This window comes from Heterocephalus glaber, unplaced genomic scaffold (assembly GCF_053883595.1).
Source record: "Heterocephalus glaber isolate CG9 unplaced genomic scaffold, H.glaber_assembly_v1.0 deba00000347, whole genome shotgun sequence".
NCBI lineage: Eukaryota > Metazoa > Chordata > Mammalia > Rodentia > Bathyergidae > Heterocephalus > Heterocephalus glaber.
In genome coordinates this window covers 44944773-44971395 of record NW_028258143.1, presented here as the reverse complement: position 1 = coordinate 44971395, position 26623 = coordinate 44944773, and the positions used below count along the sequence as shown (strand labels likewise).

The window sequence follows — 26623 nt, the reverse complement described above, 5'->3', positions numbered from 1 at the left end:
GAGAATGTCCCATGTGCAGCTGAGAAGAATGTGTATTCTGTTGTTTCGGGATGGAACACTCTGTAGACATCTACTAAGTCTATTTGTTCACAAGTTTGGTTCATTTCTGATATTTCTTCATTGAGTTTTTGTCTAGATGATCTATTTGTGACAGTGGGGTATTAAGGTCCCACGTTATAATTGTGTTTATGCTTATTAGATTTCTCGTATCTGTTAATATTTGCTTTCTATAGTTGGGTGCACCAATATTTGGTGCATATATATTTATAATTGTTATCTCTTTTATTTTTCCTTTAACAATTATGTAGTGACTTTGTCTCTCTTAATCAGTCTTGGCTTGAAGTACCCATTGTCTGCAAATAGAATAGCTACCTCTGCTTTTTTCTGGGTTCCTATTGCATGGAATATTGTTTTCCATCCTTTAACTTTCAGTCTATGAATTTATTTTTTAGCTAAATGTGTTTCTTGTTTGCAGCATATTGTTGGATCTTGTTTTTTGATCCATTCTGCTAGTCTGTTTCTTTTGACTGGTGAATTGAGACCATTTATATTGATGGTTATAACTGATATGTATTGGTTTATCCCTGTCATATTATTTTTCTGCTGTTGGTTCCATATCTTTCCCCACTGTTTAACTGCTTGCCCTGCCTAGTGGCATCTTTCTATTGGTGTTCTTGGAATTGTGGTTTCATTTTCTCTTTCTAAAATGCCCTTCAGAACATTTTCTACAGCTAATTTGTTGGTCATGAATTACTTCAGTTGTTCTTTGTCATGTAAGTCTCTTATTTATCCATTGCTTTTGAAAGATAGTCTTGTTGGTTACATCAATCTGGGTTGGAGGTTGTTTTCTTTTAGGGCTTGGAATACCTCACTCCATGCTCTCATTGCCTTAACGGTTTGTGTTGAGAACTCTGCTATGATCCTTTTTTTTTTTTTGGTACGGGGTCGGGGGCGGGGGGGGGGATCAAACTCGGGTCCTTGCACTTGCACAGTAGGCAGCGAAACCACTGAGCTAAATCCCCGGCCCTTCTGCTGTGATTCTGATCAGCTTTCCTTTATAGGTGCTTTCTCTAACAGCTTTTAATATTCTATTCTTGTGGTGAATTTCTGGGATTTGGGTTATTATATGCCTTGGTGTAGATTTGTTTTGGTCATGGGTATTTGGAGTTCTGTATGCCTCACTTATTTGTATGTCCAATTCTTTTTTTTTTTTCATGTTTGGAAAATTTTCTGCCATTACATTGTGAACAGGTTTTTTTATGGCAATTGCACTTTCTCCTGCTCTTTAATTGATTCTAGTCAGTCTTATATTGTTTTTCTTTGCATCATCTTGCAATTGTTGGGTTGATTTTTCATGGCTTCTGTTGTTTTTCAGATATCTTTCTTTTCATGGTCAGCAACTGCAGTCGTGTCTTCTAGACCTGAAATTCTGTCTTCACTCAGGTTTAAACAGTTGCCTATACTTTCAGTGGAGTTTTTAATCTCCTCAGTACCTGTTTAAATCTGTTTCATGTATTCCATTTCTTTCCTGTGTTGGGTGTTCATGGTTTCCATCATTTTCCTAAGTACCTCTGTATTTTTAAATCTGTTTCTACTTTAGTTTTGTTGAGCATGTCCTTCATTTTGATTGTCATTTCTTTTTTTACCTGGAGGATTATTTTCTCTATATCCTCTTCTATTTGTTTATTTACTTCTGCAGCTATCATTTCAGAAAATTCAGGTAGGTTGCTTCCAATTTCCTCTATCTCGTTGTCCCCTGTACTTGTCCTGGGTGGGCTGGATGTCTGGGGTTGCATTTTGCTTCTACGTCTTGTCATTTTCTATTTTTTAATTTTATTTTGTTTTCTGATTTGTTGCTTGTAGCTTTCTTGTGGTAGATAGCTTTATCACTAGATGTCTTCTAGATGTAGGTGTTTCTTGCTCTTTGTGTTTATCCCAAGATCCTACCTTCCCAATCAATTGAAGATACAGGTTACTGTGTATTTAGCTCATCACCCAGTTTTTTGGTACTGGACTGTGGTGGTAGTTGTGACTCCAGACAATCTGTCCTTACCCCTGAGAAAAGCTCATGCCCATCTCATTGTGTAAAATGTTAAGAATTGTCAAAGTCTTAACAGTTGTCTGACATTGCTGAAAAATCCCAAGTCCAAAGTCTTCTGGGGTCTACAATACACTTTCTGCTTCACTTGCACCCTTCCACACACTGCTCTCTTAGGAGCACATTTCTGGCCTAACAGGACTTTTGAAGTCTGAGTGGAAGCGTCTGTAACCCTACAACTCTTGCATTCTACATGTAAACACATGAGACTTTTAGGGAACACTTTAGATCTAAACTATAATAGCAAGGGTGCTTTATTTCTGCTCTGAATTAGTTACTTTACTACTGCTTAATCTTATTGCCATTATAGGAATGCTAGAGACAGTCTCTGTGTGTGGATTCGACACACTTCATTTTCAGTGATAGGTGTGATTGATCATCAAGTATTTGTTGAGCAAAGGGATGGTCTACACAAGTGTTCTATAAATATTTTTTAAATGATACTAAGACTTTTTTTCTTTTTGTTTTTTATTAGTACATTTTTACAGTACTTGTAGTTTATAATCATCTTGGGGAGTGGTATATGTACATAACACAGCTTAATTTCTTAAAAAAATTCCTTCCCTTCCCTCCCACTCCCTGCTCCTATAAATCCCTTTGCACCATTTTTGTTCTTATTGCTACTAATGATCTTATGTTTATACAAATAATGTTTACATTCATTGAGGTTACTAGGTTCTTTACATGGCATGTCTCCCCTTCCTCCTCCTCCTCCTCCTCCTTCTCTTCTTCTTCTTCTTCTTCTTCTTCTTCTTCTTCTTCTTCTTCTTCTTCTTCTTCTTCTTCTTCTTCCTCTTCCTCTTCCCCTTCCCCTTCCCCTTTCTCTTCCCCTTTCCCTTGCCCTTCCCCTTCCCCCTCTTCTTGCCCACATCCTCTTGAAGCCCTTCCCATTTGCAAGACATCTATCCCTTTGTCTCCTATCCATCTTTTATTGTGCTCTCTGTTTGTACTTTGCCTTACTTAAATGGTGGGAATGTAAAGGAGTATAATCATTATGGAAATCAGTGGAAATTTCTCAAAAGAACTAAAATTTGAAATTCCGTATGACCCAGCTATCCCCCCTTTTAGATATCTTCCTCTAAGTAACTTTAAAGTAGAGGGACTTTTATGAGTAAAACAAGAAAGATTTTTGAAGACTGGGGCATCTGAAGAGAGAGAGGATTTTCACTGTTGGATTGCAAAGAAGTTCTATAAAAGTATCTCATGCTATGAGCAGCGGATGCTTTAGAGCACAAAATATGTCAGATCACCACAAGCTAAAACTGAGGTATAGGGTTAATGCAAGACTGTGGTTCCCTAGCTTGTTGGTTGCAGGTGAGTCTTGGGCTGAGGCTCAAGTATTCACTGGGGTGGATCTGTTTGTAAGCGTACTCTAGTGGCTGTTAAGCAGCCACAGAAATATATTTCATGTAACTCAGTTTATTAAAAATATTATATTAACATTTGATAAATACACAAAAATACTAGTGGATATTTAATATGTAGTACTGAGTCTGTGAAACACTGTATTTTATGCTGGTAGTTTATCTCAATTCTGATGCTGTTTGGATTGAATGTACTTGATCTGTATTTAGATGTCATGCAATTCATAGTTGAAAAATAGGTATGGAATTTTTGTTATTCCTTAAATAATGCAGCATAATAATTATGAACACAATATTTACATTGTATTAAGTATTGTAAGATGATGTCAAGTCTAAAGGAGGCTATGCCTAGGTTATATGCAAATGACATTTATTTAAGGAATTTGACCATCTGCAGATTTTGAAATACGTGAACCTCCTGGAACCAGTCTCCTGTGGAGAATGAGGGACAAATGTAATTAATGTGGTTTTGGATCATTGGTCATACTTATGTGGAGATATGCTGCTGGCAGAAAACTTGAAGTGATGATGAATGGTTTGTGGTAGAGACTTTATACTCCAGGTGTTGAAATATAAAATAATTGAGTGTGGGAAATTGACACTAGAAGTTTTTCAAAAATTTAATTTTTAGTTTGCCATTCTGTTCATCACTGTTTCCTAGTACATCTGTCAACCTAGAGAATGGCATTTGAAAGTGGAACCCCTTTTCCAGGCTTGCATTTCCTGCGAGTCTCAGCAAAGACCCTTTCCTGACTGGGACCACCAGTATTTTGGGATAAGAAGATTGCCCTAGGAATGGAAATGAGAGTCTTAGCCTTAGGATTCTTTTGAATAAGTGTTGGTAAATTAGTTCAGCCACCATGCCCTGACCCGCTTCTAAAGATCTTGTCTGTATTTCCCAAATCTTTGGATGTTAGAGGTAAAGGGACATGAGATCATCTAGTCCAATAGTTGTGTTTTGAAAATAAGGAAATGAAAAAGAGAAATTAAGTGATTTACTTAAGGTTACACATGTGGCTATGTATAAAAATCCCAGGTCTTTTGCTGTCAGGTAGGTATGTTGCATCCCAACCCCATCTGGGGAGGTAGCAGCCTCATTGGTAAAGGACTGTGTACACAACTGGCTCCTGCAACTTCTCTTTATATGGCAGAGCTTAGTTAGATTGATCTCATCAAGGTTATGGGGAGGGGGTAAGGATGTGCCATGCTATGTGAGCCAACTTTTGGGACAAATTTCTTCTGTAGAACACAGTTAAATACCAATGGCAATTGCTTCATGAGATTAAGTGTTAAAAAAAGTGTCTGCACAAGATTTGGCAGTAGATATTCAATACTTACATTTTTCTCCTCTGCTACTTAGCTTTCGATCATTCTTTTTTTGGGGGGGATACTTATGCTGTATAACTGTTAGAACTTCCAAATGAATGATACAGTGTAGTTAAGAGCACTGGCTTTAGAATCAGACAAATTGAGTTTAAATCTCAGCTCCACTACTTACTAAGTGATCTGAGGCAAGTTTCTCAACCTCTTTATACATCACTTTCCTCATCTGGAACATGAGGATGGTAGCACTTATTGTGTGGTGTCATGAGGATGAATTCATACATGTGAATATACATGTGTGAGAATGAGGATTGGAGGCAGAGAGGAGAAATCAAGAGTTTTGGTTATATGAAATTTAAGATGGTTGTGTGAAATTTGAGATGCCTGTGGACATCCAAATGGAGATAGCCATAAGATTTTTGGACATATAAGTCAGAGCTGAATAAGGAGGTAAGCATTGGAGATGTGAATTTGAGATCCATCCACGTATAGATGATATTTAAAGTCTTGGGCCATGATTGAAGTTATGGACCAAGAATAGGAAAGGGCACAGAATGGATCCTAGAGTGCGTCAACCTTGAGAAATCATGCAGAGGAGATAGAAGTCTAGACTGAGGAGTGGCTGTGAAGAAGGAAGAAAACAGATTGTGTTGCCACACAAAAACACCAGGAAAAAGTCCAAGGTGGTGGGTGAAATGGTGTTTAATGTGACCAAGATGACAAAGATAATTTTGATTTGGATCCACATAGGTCATTGGTAACCTTGACAAGAGAAATGTCAACTAAAAGTCACCTAGTGTCATGGTTCTCTTTTGTTTTCCTTTATGGCTCATCTTTTAAAACCACTTTGACATATTCACTCTGATTTGAAATTAGACTTACCAACAAAAAGGAGTTTTGTTAACTGGATTCCCTCAAAAGTACAATGTTATTCCCACCTTGGAACAAATTTTATTTAACTAAGTCTCTTTATTTGATTACATACAGAGAAACTGGAAAAATTTAAGAAATTGGTCCCATTTTACAATTGGGATGCAAATTTAGGGGCTTTGAAAACATTTCTAGTTACTTTGGAAGCCTGCCTTATGAACATTAACCACAGTGTATCTTAAATTTAATATTTCTTTGCATTGAGAGGGGTGGGTTTTTTCCTGTGTATTTCAGTTGACTCTTCCAAACCCAGTTTATACTTCCCATCTGTAAAACATTTCTGGATTCCTAAGAGAGTTAGGGTCTCAGCTCTGATCAGATGTATCACTTTTATGCCTGTCTTAAATCAGTCATCAAACTTTATTATAATTTTGTATATATCTGTTCTTCTATTACACTATGTAGGGGTAAGAACTGAGTCACTCATCTTTGTCTCCAGTGTGTAAGCTCAGTCCAATGCAATAATTGGTACAGGATAAATATTTGTTATGCACAAGTGACTAATTTCTGAAGATTAAAAACTAAAATTTGAAATTAGGTAATATTTTGTTCATATAGATTTTTATGTACTTCCTATATATTAATTATAACAGCTTGTGAAACTCATTTTTTTGCTGCTGTAAAAAGTCTTCTAAAATCCAGTATGTCTATACTACTAAAATTAAAGCCTTATCTTAGTGAGTTAATGTAAAATGTACTGCATCTGTCTCTTCAAGATGACTAGTGTACAGGAGTGCTTGGATTTGTGAGGTCATAAATTTTGAAAATACTGAATATGTGGATGTTATACTGAATATGTTTGTTATGTTATTATTTGTTTGGTTATTTTTTCCTGAGGAAATAGACAGTGGAATTAAAATATGCATTTCTAAGAGGGAAGGAATGTATGCATTCTTCCTAATGCAATTAGCTTTTCATTAAAGTAACATTTTCAAAAGTTTTAATTTTTAGTGTTTAAATACAAACAAATATGTTATTACTCATAATTTTTTTTTTGTATTTCATTTTTTTCAACCTCTACATCATTGAATTGGCCTTTGTAAGTTTTTTTTTCAGGATGTCTGCTATTACTGTAATAAATTAATTAATGGGTTGGCTTAGTAAGTGACACTGAAAAATATTTCTTAGAATTTGTAAGATTTTTCATTGAAGCAGATGTATAATTTATCAAATAGCCAACCACACTTCACTGTTCACTGCTAGGTACAGTGGTAAATATAGCCATCTATAGGCATGTTTCCTTCTTTTGGGGAGTTAGAAATAGTAGAGACTTGAAACTGGTACCTAGCTGGGTGTGGTAGCACACACCTGTAATCCCAGCTACTTGGATTGCTGATGTGAGAGGACTGCAAGTTTGATCCCATCCTGGATAACTTAATGAGACCTGTCTCAAAATGAAACAAAAAACAAAAGGCTGGGAGCATAGCTCAGCAGTAGTGTGTGCCTGGGTTCCACCTGTAGTACTGCAAAAAAGAAAAGAAAAGAGACTTACCCAAGAAGAAAACAAAAAAATGGTACACATATTATTCAGCTTTTTGTTGCTGGGACAAAATACCTGGCACACACAATTTAAAGAAGGAAAGATTTTGTTTTGGCTCCTGGTTTCAGAGGTTTCAGTTCATGGTCAACTGGATTCCAGGGAGAAACATGATAGTGAAAGGACATGGCAGAGGAAAGCTAGTCACCTCATGGCATCAGGGAAACAGGGGAAGAGGTAGAAAAGAAGGAATGGGAAGATAAAATAATCTTCAAAGCTACATTGCGAGTGACCAGCTTCATCCAGTTAGGCAGACCTATGAATGAACTAATCCATGATGAAGTCAGTGCCCTGATTATATTCCAGAAGTCCCACCTCTGGGCATGTGAGTCTTTGGGGAGACATTTTTGATCAAAATTATAACAGGAGATTTGTAGAATCAGTTGTACGTGCAAGACTTTGAAGGATAGGTAGGGTTTATATGGATAGAGAGGTGGAAGGTAGAACACACTAGATTGGAAAGAAATAGAATAAAGGAGCCAAAAGCAATAGTTATGATGACATATGAAAGTAAAATATTGATCTCTATCCAGAGACTTTAAGGATTTTTATAATTTATCTTAACAAAGAAAATAAATTATACTCTTGAATTAATATATAGTGGTGAACACATTTATTAAACTGAATGGAGACAAATAGGAAATCTCCTTATCTTGTCTTTTTTTTATTACAGAGTAATGTAGGCCTAGTGCTCAAAAAAAAAAATGTGGTTTGGAAAAGGAAAAACAATTAACAGTTACTATTGTGCTTTGTGGGGATGTGAAAATTATATATATATATGGGGATTCATAAAATTGTATTTAGGAATTTAGTTTTCAAATAGATATTTTATTTTCTGCATTTTACTTTTAGGAGGAAAACAAAAGCAAAGGCACCACTTCCTCCATCTGAGACAAAATATGTGGATGTCTCTTCAATTGATGATTCTGTAGAATCTGCTGCTTTCATCATGGAACAGAAAGAAAACATAATAGATAAAGACATTGACCTTACAGTGGTTTTACCTGGGAATATCATCACATCTACTACTGTTCATGGCAGGTATGCTGAGAAACTAAAATACTACAACCTCTCTTCTTCCATCATTCAAACCCTCTGTAATAGCTCTCTTGATGTTTTTTTCTGTGACAAAATACTTCATTCATCATTCAGTTATATATATTTTTAAAAGCAAAATGCTAAAAGAGTATTAAAATTTTTCCATCAATGTTTAAACACCAATGCTAAATGAATTTTACCACGCCAAATGATTCTTAAAATTTCAAGTTATTTCTTATCTTGTTATTTATTAAGTTATTTAAAATAAGCCTTTCCTAGAGGAGTTCTAATTACTGATTTGATTTTGTAAGTCAATGATCTGCAAAAAAACACTTCCCCTTCTATATTAGTCACTTTGCATCACTGGGGCAAAATACCGAACACTTGAAACTTAAATCGCATTTTAAAGGAGGAGTTATATTTTTGCTCATGCTTTCAGAGGGTTCAGTCCATGACTGGCTATCTCCAAGGCAGATACAGCGTGGTGGATGAAAGTGTCTCAACCTGTGGCAGCCAGAAAGCAGAGAGCGACGGGAAGAGCCAGGGACAGGAATACACCCTTGTAGTTCACACCCCCCATCAATGCACCTCCTTCAACCAGACCCCGCCTTCTAACAGCACATGCAGCTGTGAAATCCTTAATGGATTAGTCCACTAATTAGTTCAGTGCCTGCATGATCAAATCACCTTCCCCAAACTCCACTTCTGCACACATACTTTTGGGAGACATTTTAGATATAAACCATAACGTCCCCTCCGAATTGTTCTTTCTGCTTTAAGCTAATTCTTTGATTTGTAGAAGTTACCACTTCTCAAATGTATATTCTCTTATTTATCAAAACAGATAAATCTGTAAAATTAGTAAAGTTTTTTTTTTACTTCATCAATTCAACTTGATTAATTTAAAAATGAGGATGGGGTAAATAGAATATAAAATCAAACTTCATCCTAGGAAGAAGAATATAAAATGTAATTTAGGAAACTGATAGTTTTAAATACCTGCATAAAAACTGGAAAAATGGAACAAAACCAAATATAATTTTCCATTTCTTTCTGAAGTGGAAAATTACATGAACTCTATTCAATTTTGTTCTACCTTTTTCCATCAATTGCCTATTGTTATCTAAGCATATGTTTTACAAATTGAAGCTGTTTAAAGCTTAGTATGGTATGTATATGTGTATATGGAAGACAAGAGAATAGGCAATAACTTGGGTATTACATTTCTATAACCTCTTTTTTTCTAGAAATCTCATTTAAGCTAACCTTAATTTTAAGATTTTCAAAGTCATGTAACTACAGATTATGAATATAGATAACAATAAAGTAGTTCAGCTTTAGCAAACACATGGGATTATGTACTGGATCTCATCCATTAAACTTTATTTATGAAGTTGAAACCTGTGAATGCCCTCCCTGAACCTACACTTTGCCTAAGATTTCTCTGTGAGGAAAGCATCCTGGAGGTTAGAGACTATGGCTGTCATTTCAATTCTTGAAAAAAGGCCATTACTCTGGTTTTAAATAATAATGGATATGATTGAAAGTAATAAAGGCAATTATTCTTCTTTTCCCTGAATTCAAAGTAAGTTAAAAAGAAAAGTAACATTTTTCCTAGTTCTTCCCCGATGTTTTGTTTTTTTTTGAGTCAGTAACATGGTTTGTTGTACTATACTTACATAATTTTAATCTCATTCAGACATCAAATGTCACAGGTAGTTTGAGCACATTCCCTGGTCTTGAACTTGAGAAAGTATTCTCCTTGACAATATGCAATTAGCAATTTTAGTGGCTGAAATTAGGCAAATTTTCATTAACCTACAGATTGGATGGGGTGGGGCATGGTGGCACACACCTATAATCCCAGCACTCAAGGGAAGCTGAGGCAGGAGGATCATAAGTTCAAGGCCAGCCCAAACTGCATAGCAAGCCCTTGTGGTCTAAAAAAATAATAATAATTGGATGGGTAGTATCAGCCAAGCCTACCAAGCCCTTTGAAATCCCTTGGGCTCAGGCCAGGGATTTAGCTCAGTGGTTCCACCACCTGCCTCTCAAGTGCAAGGTACCGCACCCTGGTACCAAAAAAACAGAACAATAAAATAAACTCCCTTGGGCTGGGAATGTACCTCAGTGGCAGTGCTTGCTTAGCAGGCTTGAGCCCCAGCATTGCAGAAGAGACATCTTGAGGCCATACACCAGAAATCCACTTACCCAGAATGAAAATATATGGAAGAGGATCAAATATTAAATCTTGGATATCAAGTTTGTGGGAAAAAATAGCTGGTGGGTAAATTTATATGTGTCTTTTAAGAAACAGCCCTTTTAGACCATAGGAAACACTGAAAATGGAAAATCAAAGGTCTTTAATGATTTATTTTAGTCTTGCTCTTAACAGTTACCAATTTCCCCATAGCTCTTCCCTGATGTTTACAGGTAATACTGGCTTCATCACTAATAAACCTCTAAAGTTCTTCTTGGAAGAAATCTCTTTATATTGCTGTATTTTCTGTTTGCTATCAGTCATCTCTGGATTTTTCTCCCCCTAAATCTCAGTGGCTTTAGTTTCAGAGTCATGGTTTTCCTTTCTGACTTTCCCATCCATCACAGTTATCTTAGACTTTCTGCATGCTGCCCTTCACCCTGGGGACCTCTCTCCATAGTCAAGTTGCTCTGTCCATTGGGGAATCCTGGATTCTCACCACTTTAAAACCATCCCACTACTGAAATGATGGGGTATCTTCTTTAATACAGCCTTTCTAATATCTTCTTTCTCTTTCTTCATTTAAGTTTTTCTTCACTCTCATTAAGTCTAAGCTATGACTTTTCTTTGTTACATTTTTTCATGTCTAAATTTTTATCATATCTAATTTTTGTTCATATCTAATTATAGGTTTGTATCAGTCTTTTCTACTACATTTCCACTTGCTAGGAACCTAGACTTTTCTCACTCTCCTGACCCTCTAGCATGTCCAAGTCCCTACACCTGAGTAAATTTCTATCATTCATGATTTTCCCCTGGGCCACTGCCTGTTGTTGAGTTGCTGTATTCTTATCTATGAATATTTTGCTAGGATTAAATGAAATACTATCAGTGGGACTTGTTGGCATTTATTGGGGCTTCTTCTTTTTTTTTTTGTGGAGGTGCAGATAGAACCCAGAGTAGTCTCTGTTTTCTACTGGGGACTGCTTTCCTTCACCCAGGAGTGTTCCTATTTTCCCTGCACCCAACAGACTAATCTGACTAAAGCACCTCTCAGTTTGTGGCACTGCCTTTGATAAAAGACTGCAAGGGATGGCAATTCAATACCAAACTAAGGAAGTCTGGACTACTGATTATGGAGATTGGGACATGTGATTTTCTTCTCTGAAATTAAGTAGGCTTTTCCTTTGCTGCTCTCCTTTGTGTATAGTCTTAAGCTTCACCACATGATTCTTTGGTCTCCTGCAGATACTCTACATATTTCACTTCCATACTTGTTTGTTTGTTTGTTTAACCTGGCAGAATTTATCACCCTCACTTTCTCCAGTAAATTTATATAACTCAAATGGCACTTTTCATATAAAGGCTCCCCAAGGTCCCCAGAATCAACTGTTTCCTTTGGCTTCCTTTCAACTGTTCCTTTTCTGATTTCTTATACTATGGTTATTGCATATTCTCCTGTGCTGCAATTTATATGTATGTCTTTTCTTGAGTAAACCATAAGTGCCACGGAAGACACCATTGGTTTTCTTTATAATACCTAACACATTTTCCAGCAATGCAGTAGGCATTTAATTAATTCATTGAAGTAAATATTATCTCCCTAAGCCCTTATGTGTAGTTAGAGGTAGCAATTTAAATGGTGTACCTTGAGGTGATGTTTGGAATGATCCTCATTGCTTTTCAAGAATCTTTTAAGAAAATATATTTTCTCTACACAGACAGCAGAATAGGAATGCCCAGAATGCTAATCCCCCCAATTTTTATTCTTTTTATATTTTTATTTAGGGCTGAAGAGTTTTTCAGAGGGTAGAATGTATTTATTAGTGTTTTTATTGCAGAGTTTAAGAACTTTGATTTTGATAGTTTGATCATCTATTAAGTGTTTTGAGTTAAAGAATTTGCTTGTGTGTGTTTGTGTGTGTGTGTGTGTGTGTGGTAATTTATGATTTTCACCAAAGCAGTTCTTCCCCTTATTAAAAGTGACTATGAAAGGATATTGGTGTTATAGACAAGCTGCCCAAAGGCTGTCTTTCTCAGAAAGTCCTCCTAGTACTTGGGGAAGATAATTTTTAATGAAAATGAGCTGACAGCATAAACTGTTACAGACACTACACAGAGTAAGGGATGATGTAGGTATGATGAATGTAATCATGATGTGATGCAAACATGTACTAATGAAAACATTTTTAAAACAATCCTTATAGTCATGTTTTTCTCAGCATGTGATTCATCACTGAATAAATGTTTTTCCTGCTTGGGATATATTTTTAAAGCACAACTTTCAATTTGGTAAACTTGATAAAAGGTTGACATTAAGGAGGAGGAAGGAAAACAAACACCATTTATAGCAATAGAGGTTATTTCTCTCCAGCATAAATGGGACTTTGTTTTGATTGGAGCAAACCTGAGGATGTCATGAATGAAAACACAAAAATAGAACTTGAAGCTTGAAGTTTCAACTAGAAGTTATAGTTTCCTTGATAACTTGCTATGTGACTTCAAACAAGTCACCTCACCTCTCTGAGCTGCTGCTGTAAATTGACTCAGAGAAATGTTGATTTGTGGCCGATTTGCCTGTCCAGAACCACCTTAAGTTTTGACTAGCACAGGTTGGGTCACCTAAGGAACCCAGGAGCATTTTATGTGGAGCACAGCGCCACCTATTGGAAACAAGTGGATTTTAAAATGACGAGGGCTAGATAATTGTCCTTTTGGTTAAAATAAAATAAAGGAATAATACTACAGTGTAGATCTCAGAATTTCTAAAGTTCACATCATTTATATTTGTTGAAAACTGTCAAATGTTGACAAATATGTGGTTAATACATAATAAATATGTAGTATATAATAGGCTAATTTTTAAAAAATGCTAAAAGTCTAAGAATGGTACAAGTTATGTTTAATGCATGTTTACGTTTTGGTTTAGGTCCTTATGAAGCTGTAGCTGCTTAATACTGCATATGATAATGGTGTATTAGATTTCTGAGGAAAGAACTGAATTTTAAATAGAAAACTGACTATGAAACAATAAAATGAAATTTGGGTATGTATCTTATGCTTATGAAAAGTGAAGCTCCAGGTAGACTAGATATATAAACACGAGGCTATAACTCTGGAGGAAAAATAAAAATAAAAATACGAAATCTACGTTTATGTAGTTTATCTTCCAGAGCAATCCATCCAATAGAACTTTCTGCAATTATGGGAATGTTCTCAGTCTGTGCTGTCCAATACAGTGGCCATTGAACTGGTGGAATAATGAATGAAATTTTAAATGTTATTTACTCTTCATTTAAATTCAATTTAAATAGACACCACATGATGAGTGTGTCCCATACTGGACAAGAGTAGTGGTGAGCATCTTGGTTTTCAAAGTGTGATCGATGAACCAGCAATATCAGTATGGATACTTGTAAGGAATGCAAATTCTCAAACCCCAGCCAAGACCACTAAATTAGAAACTTTGAGAGTGAGGCTCAGCAACCTGTGCTTTGACAAGCACCAAAGCCCATTTGGATGCATGTTGCAGTTTGCAAAATACTGATCTAGAGAGCAAAGAATAACCAAGTTACTTATATAGAATATCCAACAGTGATAGAAGAGGTTAGGGGATGCCCTAACTGAAAAGTGGCATTAGAATAGAGACCTGAGGGAGTGGGCTATCTGGGGAAAGCACCCAAAGCCACTCTGCCTGGAATGCTAAGGTTCTGAGGCAGGAGAGTGCTCATGTATTTTAAGAGGATAAAAATAAAAGAACAGCCAGCTAAGATGAAAACAGTAGGCATAAAATAAGACTGATAATCTTATAGTACTTCACGGAGTTCAGGTGAGGACCTGAGATTTTAAGGAGTGAGATAGAAAGCCAGCAAAAGTCCTTGAGGAGTCTTTTGATCTACTTTATGATTTTAAAGGATTATATTTTGTCTGCTATATTTGGAATAGCCCAGGGAACTGCCACAAGGCTACTGCAAAAGCTTAGGTGGGAGATGGTGAGTTAGACAGATTCCAGATATAAGTAGTGAGCTGACAGGATTAAAGCCAACACAGAAAGAGACAAAAGAGGCATGAGGATGGGCAGGCAGTGGAAAGAGGCCAGGATCAGAGGGATATTGCACAGTGGCAGAACTGGTGAAAGGACCTCACATGAGGCCTAAACTCCAAACATAAAGAGTTTGCTGTGTAATGTGCTTATTAACCTCACCTTAGTGACTTGCAAACCATCACTAAGGCTGAGGTAGGAATTATCAAGAAAAGAAAGACTTGAAAGGACAGAGTTGAAAAATAAGTCTAGAAGTGCTAAGTTGTAAAAATAGAGTTAGAGGTGGCCTCAGGTATAGAAAACTAGGAATGAATTTTCTGCAGGAAGTGGGATGGGGTCAGGTCAGTCTTATCTAGACCTTCAGGGACACAGTGGCCTCAAGGTGTTATCTGGGATCCATTTATACTTAGATGAGAATGCCTCTTCAACAGGACCTCAGCTTAGCAATTTGTTTTTATTTTCGCAGTTCTGGGGAAGAACTTGGGTCCCTTGCACATGCTAGGCAAGTGATCTGCCACTGAGCTCCATCCCTATCCTCTATTTGCCATCTTCATTCCCAAGATCAAAGGGACATGGTGATGTTGAAAGAGGAATTCAGAAAAACAGTGACTTTTCTGTTAGATAATTCTGCTTGAATAACATTGTCCAAGACACAGAAGCTATGTACAACTGTGATCTCTGTAAAAGTATCTGGTGCATGAGAAAGCATAGTTGTTGAAAGCAAATCCATGTACTTTAGAAAAATATATTGGAAAACTATGGGTTATGTTAATTAATGCATTCAAGTGACAGCCTTGAAAGCAATGCCATCATCACACATAGGTGAGACATTGGCACTGAGTAGGGCTAATACTTTTCCCAGGCATAGCCCTGCCCTGTGTGCTTAGAGTTTTTAACTGAACCCTCAGCATTTGGCCCTGACCAGAGGATCTTGAGGGTAGGAATTAGAGACTATGTAGCTTTACCATCAAGGACTCATAACTCTGGAAAAAGGAGACATTAACTTTGAAGCTGGTCCTGTATCTTGTGGTTGCCACTGGGACTAACTAGTCACAAATTGCACCCACAGAAAATGAATTATCTTTTGATATAGTTGTTTCCAGTTATCCACCTGGATGCCAGACCACTTCTGCCAATGATAACCGTCTGGGACTGAGGGTGATTACCCTGAACAGATGTACCTGACAGCAGTTGACTAACAGGTTGGACCACAGGAAAGACACCTGTCTTCCTGTTACCTAAGGCAGGAGTGCACCCAGTAGACCATCTGAAACCTGAGCCAAATTATTGAAAGTGGAAAAGGAGCGTGTAAACTTGATCAGCACTTCTCATTCAAGTGTGTGTCAATCAATCCTTCCTCCTTATTGTCACGTTACTTTGATTTTTTTGGTTCATTTTATTACTTAGCAGAGTCTGCTTTGCATTATTTTTGTTTGAGGCCTTTTTTTTCTTGTAAGAAAATGATTTCTTGGAGGCCATTTTTTTTAACTCTTTAAAACCTGTTCTTTGGAAGATTCCCACATTTCCTTTTAGAAATAAACAGAAATCCTGTGTGTTACGAATCTATTAAATCATTTGAGCTCACAACCACCATGAAAGCTCCTCCCAGTTTATGAAGGAAACAAGTGAGGTTGGAGAGGTTACAGGACCAGATTATGCACAGCACATACACAGCTCACAGAGCAGTCAGGATTAGAATTTTCTGACTTTCCAATCCAGTAGTCCTTCGGCTACATTTTAGCATCATGATAACTAAAGTATTGCCAATCAGGATGGGACAGATAGTTTGAAAGAGGCTTTTGACTGCAGTTTTACTTTGCAGATTGATGATTTCATTAAATTATCCCTAAATCATCGGTTGGCCCTTTATGCATTCATCACACACGTATTAGCAGTAAATCTGCCCTCTTGTCTTACCTAGTGGATAAGGCAAGACTTCTAGCTCTGTGTTTTAAAGCTCCAACTAGGAAGCTGGGTATGGTGGCATACGCCTGTAATCCTGAGAGGCTGAGGCAGGAGGATTGAAAGTGTGAGCCCAGCCTGGGCACCTTAATGACTAAGCAAGACCTTGTCTCAAAATAAAAAATTTAAAAGGGCCAAAGATATAGCTCAATGCAAAGGCTCTAGGTTTAATCCCCAGTGCTGCAAAACAACAGCAATAACAAAAAGATCATACAAGATGTGCCAAAACTACTTCTGTGAATTTCCACATCCTACATGTGTTTAAACAAGGTCACTTATTGATAGGTTCGCTACAGAATTTGTCAACTAGTTTGTAACACCAGATTCAACAGGCTGCTATTAGTAATGACCTTGGAGTAAAAGATGTCATTAGGGATGTCCTAGGAAAACAAGAGTGAATAATGATAAGTATTTATGATGGATTTCAAACATCCAATACACATATCTGAATAAGATTCTTCCTTGTTCTAGGATTCTTTATGTCGGCCCTGCTATCTAAAAATGTATTTTACTTATTTTTATTTATTTATTTTTTTTGGTACCGGGCATCGAACTCAGGACCTTGCGCTTGTGAGGCAGGCGCCAGAACCACTGACCTAAATCCCCGGCCCAGTATTGAGGATTTATTAAAAATAAGTAAAATAGCCGGGGATTTAGCTCAGTGGTTCCGGCGCCTGCCTCGCAAGCGCAACGTCCCGAGTTCGATGCCTGGTACCAAAAAAAAAAAAAAAAATCCTCAATACTGAGTTAAGTTGAATTATGTCCCTTATGAATGTATACCAACAACCCAATTAAACATACAGATAATGGTATGGAAATTTTTAGAATATTCTCCATTGTTACTGATATTTATCCATATTATGTTAACCCACTTAGGTCAGTAATGAATTCAGAAATGAAACCGTGCTCTCTAACTACCCATGTATACACAAAATGGAGTGAATCCATTACGTGAAACAAATCTAATCTCAAAGTTGAGAATGGTTATCGAATCATGCTATAAGTTTGCTTCTGACTTATTTTGCTTATGGGCTCAAGATCCATCCATTTCCCTGCAAATCACATCAATTCATTCTTTATGGCTGAATAAGACTCCATTGTATATAAATACCACATTTTCTTTATCCATTCATTTGTTGATGGACATCTAGGCTCCTTCCAGAGCTTAGCTATTGTGAATTGTGTGGCTCTAAACATGGGAATGCATGTATTGCTATAGCATGATGATGACTTTAACTCTTTAGGGAATATACCCAGGAGAGGTATAGCTGGGTCAAATGAAAATAGAAAATTTCTATTTTCAATATGGTTTCTCTGTTATGAGAAACCCAAAATATAAATAGTAAAAGAAGAGAGGAAACAGGGAGATAGACTCTTTGGAAATGGAGAGGAGAGATCAGGATGGAGGGAAGAGGATCAAAAATTATCAAGATATGACATATATGTGTACTAATTCCCCAAAATGCATGTAAACATTATATGTTGTAAATATATACAATTTAAAAAAGAATTACACCAGAAAAAACATTGTAAAGAAGACAACATAAGTAAGATTTAAAGATAATAGAGTGGGCCATTACTAAGCTGATAAAATTCTTAAATAGTGAAAAGAGACACAGTATTATAAAAGAAAAAATTCTTTGTAAGTCACCACTTTATACTGGACTCTACTGGTTGTTTATCTTGAATGTTCTATTCAGAGGGAATTATAAGTTGTTACCTTTATAAAAACCGATTTAAGAAAATGTCTACTAAACATATACACATATTCCTTATAAAAACAAAGCACTGTAAACATTTTGCTGTGATTGGCACAGTTTGAATGCAAAGGATACAGTAAAGTTTTATTGACATGAAAATCGGAAAACAGTAACTGAACAAAAGCAGGTTACAAGATGGCATAGGCAGTAAAATGCCGTACTGGTGTGAAAACACACCGACCTGTACATGTATTAGTGTGTGAGCACAGTAGGTGTATGTGACAAGAAGATCAGACCCTGCAATATTAACAGTAGTTGTAATCTGCCTGCTCAATAATGACATCGTGTTTTAATTTTTTGGCTTATCTGCATTTTCCAACTTTCAAAAAGTTCCAACTTTTGCATTTTGAATCTTAAAAAATAAACTAAATTAAAAAGGGTCATCGTTAGGAGGTTAGGATGCTAGGAGAGGAAAGGAAGAAAGTAGTCCTCCCAGAGCAGCTTTTGGAGGACTCTGTGAGGCCCCTGTCACCCGCTTCCCCACAGCAAAGCAGTCCCAGCAGAGGCTGATGGGTTGTGGGTGTGGGGCGGTACAGAGCCTAGATACACAATTTTTCAGTCCCACCAATTAAAAACTCAAGCAGTGTTCTTATCCTTAAATACTTTTTAACAGTTAAAATTACAACTTTTGTTTTAACTTATGTTTCTGACAGATTTATAAACAGTTATGTACTTAGGGAGTAAAAGATGTTTGAGTTGTACCTGTTAATATTTTCACATTTATTACTTGATATATTTACTGTTCAGAGAGAAAGAGAAATATAATCTGAACTGCCTACCACTTACACAGAGGCAAGAGCAAACAGTTCTCTATTTGGTTGGCAATGAAAGTTCTCTCCTCTTCCTGTTTGTATATAACAAACAGATTTATGTTATATTTATCTAGACATTATCTAGTTCTTTTTAACTCTTTCTACTCTCAATGACAGTACCATTTCCAAATCTAGAATTGATATGTAGCATTAAGTTGGTCCCATAGAGTAGTATATTGCTAAGAAATAAAGAAGGAGAGAGAAGGAAAGAAGGGAAAGAAAAAAAAAGGAGAAAAGAAGGAAAAAATGGAAACAAACTCTTGTAAATAGGGAGGGGTGGAGGAGTGGAAAGGAGGGAAGGTGAATGGGAAAAAACAAGAACCAAGATATATCATGTACAGGTTCAAATTCCCAATGATGAATGTGATCATAATGTTCACCTAAAATGTACCAATAACCTTAATGAATAAAATAAAAAGAAATAAACTTCCATATGACCACTAAGCTAGTCTTTCTTTGGATAAAATTAGAATGTCCTGTAGAAAATCAAAATTTAGGCAACTATCGACATATTTATATATGGGCTTAGTGTGCCGCTTAGGAGGAAGGCATAAAACTCCTTCATATTACTTTGTAACAATGACAGAAGACACAGGGAATATATTTTGAAGCATGAAACATATTCCAGAGAACATTTTTAATTGTAGGATTTAGTCTTGTATTTGCTTCTCTTGATGTATGTAGAGTGGGGGAGAAGAGAAGTGAGGCCCATTAAGGGATGCACCACTTGGTGACATGGGATTAGAGCAGCCTAGGAACTGCAGTCATCCAAGAAGGTGAGGGTGATGCAGGGGTTGACTGCAGGGCAGAGCTTGAAAACCTATATACAATTTTGTTTGACCTCAAGGTCACACAGTTCTAAACAACCAACCCTTCCCCACCCCAGCAGGAGACTGTGGCAAAACCAAAGCACAAGAGGTCCCAAACAGATTTTTCACCTAGGAGAGGGTGGAAAGAGGCCATGTGAAAGTAGGCATGCTGAAGAGTGAGATTCCTAGCCCCATGTCCTTGTCAAGATCTTGAGGGCCAGTAGCTAGGTTTCTGTCTCCAGTTAAGAAATTGGAGACTCATTTTTACTGACGTGTACATTTCCCAGTGGGGCAAAATGGCCAGTCACCTATTTACCCCAAACCCTGAACCTACACTTCTATCCATGAGAGCAAGACTTCTGTACGATGTTTTAATGCCTTTTTCCTAGGTGGGAACTGACAGTGTAGGAGGGCCAGGCATTTAAGTAAATCAGGTGATACAATAGAGTTTTCAGTGTTTGTTCCTTAAAAGCTGACAAAGACCCAGAGATCACATTGACCTGGTGATGGTGTGAATGAAAACTGAAGTCTGTATCAATTACTGACATCTTTGGAAAGCCAAACAAAGAACTGAGAAGTATCTAGAGGATCTGAGGGTGAAAAGGAAAGTAAAAATGACTAGGTTGTAATATGCATATGTACCATTTATCCAAGATGAATGTAATCATATATGTTGACCAATGTATACTGATAATTAAAATTAATCTCAAATCAGGTATGCAAGTTCCTATAAAAATAAGTCCTGTATTTCCATTAGTATATAACAGTCAGTATTTACAGTGATCTCATGCATTTACTTTTTTCATGCATGGTACTGGGATTTGAAGCCAAGACCTTCACATCCATCAAGCTACATCCCTAGCCCCCTGTATTTTTTAAGACAGAGTCTTGGTAAACCACCAGATTCCTGCCTCAGCCTCCCCCAGTGCTGGGATTACAAGCATGCACCACTGCACCCAGCTTGGTTACTTTTTTATTGTCTAACACTTGGGCCTGTAAGCATTTTTCTCAAGAGTTAAGACAGTAAAAATACTGGTTTTGTGGTCTGTACAGTCTACATCAGGTCTACTTCAATCTGCCGTGGTAACACAAAAGCAACCTGAGCTATTATGTAAAGAAACAGACTTGACTATGTTTTAGTAAAACTTTATTTATTTTTTTATTTTTTATTTTTTTGTACTGGGGATCGAACTCGGGTCCTGTGCCCACTTTGGCCTGCAGGTTGGACTTTCCTAACTCTTGGTCTGGTCTATCTAGTAGAGTGTTAGATCTAGGAAAACAGGTATTCCATAATACTGTGCCATGACGCTAGAGCCTGAGAAATATTAAATAAATATTCTTTGACTTAACGAAATCTGTAGTGTGCTCTTTAGGATTTTGTGGGCCTCTTCACATAGGTAGTATCTGCTCTTTCTAAATCCAAAAAGGTGGTGGTTGTTCCAAATGCTTCATTCTGTGAGAACTTTGGAATACACCCAATTCATTAAGCTAAGGGCTGCCATTATTCCAAGCAATTTTGTGAAGGAGTCCCTGCTAAACTACGTGTCTCCTCTGCCTAAGAAAAGGACTCCTCCTCCTCCTGAAATTTATAATGTGAAAAAAAGGACAAATGAAAACATAGTAATTATTGAACCAACACTAGGATCTAAGCTCTCTTCCAAGCTGTGTAGGACTTTTTAACTCGTATAATTTTGTCTGCTTAATACCTTTTTTTCTGGTGCTTGGGCTTGAACCCAAGACCTTTGCACTGACCTGTACCCTAGCCTCTTTTGTTTTTATTTTGAGATAGGGTCACTAAGTTGCTAAATTGCCCAGGCTGGAATCAAATTTGTGATCCTCCTGCTTCAGCTTCCCAAAGTGCCAGGATTACAGGCATGTGCCACCACACCCAGCTTGCTTAAATATATGGATGTTTAAGATGCTTTCACAGGTACTATGTAATAGCCTACTTTATCTATTGAAAATAAACCCATGCTAAGAAAAATTCTCAAAACAATAACTTTAATAGCTAATGAAATCGTTTTATGGACGCTTATGATCAGCATCACTCTTGTTTTACAGTAAGCCTATGATGGACTTGTTGATATTCCTATGTGCGCAGTATCACTTAAATCCTTCAAGCTACACAATCGACCTACTGTCAGCTGAGAAGAATAACATTAAATTTAAGCCAAACACACCAATAGGAATATTGGACATAGAGAAAGTAATTTTAAAGCCAAAAAATTTGGATAAGAAAAAACCTACACCTATAATACCAGAGGTAAGGATTCCACCATAGATGTATGTCTCATGACTAAGATAGTAGGTTGATTTAGTCAATATCAGCAGCTCATTATAAATGAAATAAAAATTGACTTTCAGATCATATTTGATCTGAACATGATTACTATGTTGTACAAGGCCACTGCCTTTAGGATACAGTTGGTTATTGATCCTTGGATCAACTAGAATTAGGGGAATAGCTTAACTATTGAATGCTATGATGTGGGCAATATGATTGCATCAAAGGCTAACCAGAATGGGTGTGTTGTGTTTTAAGTTGTTTTAAAAGAGGTTATATTTAAAGCTTTTAGAATTTTTAATGAAATTCTATTGAAGAATTTATTAAAATATTGTTTTGATTTCTCTCTTAATAAGTGGCAGTTGTAACTTCCTCTTGGCCAAATTATTGTTATTCACGCTCCACAGTGGCTCGGGTTTCTTTAATGTATATTTTTAAACAAAAATTATTCTAATATAATCAGTTCTTTATATATATAAATATATATTTTATATACGTACATATAATTTCCTTCACGATTCTGAAGGTTAGATTCAGGACTTTGCACATGCTAGGCAAATGTTCTACCATGCTGCTATATCCCCAGTCCCTTCATCAGTTCTTTATAAAATTACTCTGTTGCAATAATGTGGTAGAAGTTTTTGGTATTAAGAAATATTCTTTTATTATGAGCACCACCATTTTTCATGTTATAAAATATAGAAAATTTTATATACACTATTAAATTATGGTTCATTTACATACTATTTGAATACATGTATTCTCATATTTTCTTCATATTATGAAACATTTACAAAAAAGTTGGCAGGGCTTTTTATAATAAACATTTCACTTTAATATATGATTGAATATTAAACATTATCTAAGATATTGGATTGCCTACTGTCTAGGTTTGTTCTTATCTGTTGCATATCTGTACTATTTGTCATGCTGGAAGTAGTTTTATTTATGTTGTAGAACATACATTATCAGTCTCAAGACCCCTCAAATATATTTAGGGTTTTTATGAATAAATGTCTGTAAGGATCTGCAAACTGTAAATTTCACTAAGAATAACCAAATGTGCTAACTTCCATGTATATACAAGATTTAATTCAGTTACATAAAAATGATAGATGGTTTAAAGATTCCTAGTAATTTTGAATTATTAGTATTAGCTAAATAAAAATTTTAGTATTACCATTATATTTAAATTAACCAAAAAGTATAATAATAAGAACAACAAGAGCTACTCACAATCACTACCTTTCATGTATTGATAACTTACAATATGAGCAATATCATGAAGCTCTTTTTTGTTTTATTTTGTCCTACTTTGAATAGAGAGAATACAAATATATTAGTAGTTTTCTTAAATACCCATTTTTTCATTAAGATAATTGACAAGCCATTCAAAATATAAATATTCCTTGAATAAAGGCATGTGTAATTATTATTTATAGTTCCTAATATTAAAGCAAGTATTTAAGAAAAAATATTAGTAGTACTAGATATGAGGCTTTTGATTCTTTTTGGTTTTAAATCTGCTTAGTAGTTTACTATATAAGGGTTGGGAATTTAATTTAGATGACTTAATAAACTAATATTTTTTCTTTGAATTTGCTTTAGATTTAGGAAGTAACATTACTGAAAAAGAATTTACACCAGAATAGTAAAGAACTGTTTGTTGTATAAATACATAGTTGCAGATTAACTTATTATTCCAGACATCATTATAGAAAGTTTGTTTCAGTAAATTATGGCATAACTATGGCTTTAATCTGTGTTTCAGAAAACCGTGAGAGTAGTGATCAATTTTAAGAAAACACAGAAGGCCATAGTGAGAGTGAGTCCACACGCATTCCTGCAAGAACTTGTCCCTACTATATGTAGCAAGTGTGAGTTTGACCCACTGCACACACTGCTGCTGAAAGATTATCAATCTCAGGAACCCCTCGACTTGACAAAGTCTCTTAATGACCTGGGCCTGAGAGAATTATATGCCATGGATGTCAGTGGAGGTGAGTTCAACATTTTATTTGACTCATTTACCTAAATATATACTCATGTGTATGTGTGTGCATTGTGTTTACATATATATAGGTGTTCTCAGGTTCATAACGGCAAGTTAATTGAGCCTATAGACAAGTAAATACATAGGATTGGGAAAAAGAAGAAAATATGAAATGTAAATCATTTATTTATTGAAATTTGAATAAAACTTGTCTTTTTAGCTGCCATATATATTTTATAGTTTTCTATCTACCTATGAATTTTAAGTTTTGTGGAACTTTTTTCTTCTTTCTTCCCTTCCTTCTCCCTCTCTTTGCTTCTCTCTCTCTTGCTCTCTGTCCTTTCCTCCTTCTCTTCGTCCTTTCTGACATGGGAGTCTCATTTTGTTGCCCTGACTTGTCTTGTATTCTTAACTCAAGAGATCCTCATGCCTCAGCCCCCCAAGTAGCTAGAACTAAATTTGCATGTCATTATTCCTGGCTTTTTTGGTCTCATTTAACATGATTCTTTTTGGCTTTTATATTTAAACAATATAAAATTTACATGTAAATTCATTGTTGTTCTAATCAAGTAGACTCACTATGGTTTTGTGTTGGCTTATCATTCAAGTTTGGAAATTTCTTGCCAATTTCTTTTCTAAAGTTAGCACTGAAAATAAAAAGGCTAATAAAATGAATCAGTCTAATCCCCTAAACTTTCCAAATAATTTATAGTTTTAATCTATAGAAATAATGTGTAACATATTAAAATTTGGAGATCTTAGGTAATGTTGATATGTGTGATGTCTAACAAAAGCAGTCTTATTCAACATAAATCCATTTTACTAGGATAAAGAAAAATTTAGTGAAAGAGATAATTATATACTTTATGCATAGAAAAGTTCAAAATTATACTGATGCTGTGGCATTGTATAATCTATAGATTACTTTTTCAACCCAATGTTGTTTTATACCTGAACAAGCATGATCTGTACAATTTACCTCTTTTACCTGCTCCTTCTGTAGCCACTTCTGTCACTGTTTCCAGTAAGTCATGTTTACAAGGTAAGACATAGGAATCAGTAGAGACTGCAGCTTATAACGTGCAATTAGGTAAATTGAAAATAAGCTTCTGATATTACTTACTTTCTTAACACTACTAATATACTATTCTGAAAAAGATTCTTAGAAAATCTTTGGTTTTTATTTCTTAAAAATAATTATTTATCGGCCAGGGATTTAGCTCAGTGGTGCTGCCGTCTGCCTCGCAAGCACAAGGACCCGAGTTAGATCCCTGGTACCAAAAAAAACAAAAACAAAAATGAAAAACTGTAAGTTCCTCTCCTCCTTGATTTCTGAATTTAATTATCATATTTCAATAAATGCTTCATAGTTATACCATTCTAAGTGTGTGAATATATTTATATTCCTTACTCTTACACAAGAAAAATAATTTCTCTAAGGCTCTTTATTTTTGGAGGTGGGGATGGTATAAATGCTAATGGTTTGGTAGTGTGGAAGAATCTCAGATTATTTACACTGAATTGTTAAGAAAAATGACAATGCACCAATCACAGGTCTTTTTCTTTTGCAGCCATTAATTTGTGAACAGTTTGTAATAACATGGAAAATGCTTATGTTAGAATTAGCTTTTAAAACATATAAATGTGTTTAATACAATATAGAAAAAAACTTTTTACATGAAATCTGAGAGAAAATACATAAAAATTTTAATAGTACTTACCTTTGGGTGATAGTACTATGAGCTACTTTTCATATTTCTTTTTATTATAGGATTTTACAATAAGCTTGCATTACTTTCCTGGAGAAAACTTTATTAAAAATTATCCAATGATAAACTCTGAAAGTCTTTTTTTCCCCCATTAAAAAGGATAGGCTTAGATAATTGATTATTCTAATAATTATCACCCTACTTTTAAAAGAACCTTAATAAACTACACATTACATATTATTGCAATCTTCTTTCTTTACTATTTCTAATTTTCCTGAAGCACGGTGGTAATGCTCAGTTCCTAGAATTAAGCCACATAAGTAGCAGTGTGAGTATTTGTTATCAGTGGCTATCATGAAGTAGCCACATCAGAGTTGAAAATTCTTAGGACCTTGGATTGTATACTGGCTAAGAGTCAGAAAATAGACATTGTAATTCTGAGACTACATTGGCCCTGTCATGCTCCTACAGGAAACAGCCTTATCTGTCTGGATCTTGCCTTTCCACTTCTGTAATAATAATTTAAAAACTGGGAAAACATGTGTCTGTGGTTGTTTCTAGAAACAGTGTTCTATAACTTGTACTTAGCTTTTGCTCTTGACTTTGGCACTCTCTACATGTGTAACCCTAAGCAAATTCCATAATATTTTTGGCCTCATTTTGAGAACGTTGAATGCATTGATTTCTAATGTTATTTTGCAGCTATGGGAAGGAGAACCTTAAGAGATTGGAATAGTAACATTAGGACAACTTCTTTACAGT

At 35.8% G+C, this 26623-nt stretch overlaps 1 protein-coding gene across 16 annotated transcripts in view; it reads left to right on the top strand.

Annotated features, from left to right (window-relative positions):
• The window catches only part of Cobll1 (cordon-bleu WH2 repeat protein like 1), a 151427-nt gene that overhangs the window by 81966 nt on the left and 42838 nt on the right, over positions 1-26623 (top strand). For 14 of the 16 annotated variants that reach the window (XM_021265510.2, XM_021265482.2, XM_021265499.2 and 11 more), the window contains 3 exons: positions 8105-8293; positions 21937-22138; positions 23931-24159. In XM_021265510.2, coding sequence (XP_021121169.1) covers positions 8105-8293; positions 21937-22138; positions 23931-24159 — 620 coding nt within the window. Of the gene's footprint in view, positions 1-8104; positions 8294-13419; positions 13537-21936; positions 22139-23930; positions 24160-26623 lie in introns of those variants that run through there. The other 2 variants (XM_021265515.2, XM_021265516.2) reach the window with 2 other exon arrangements.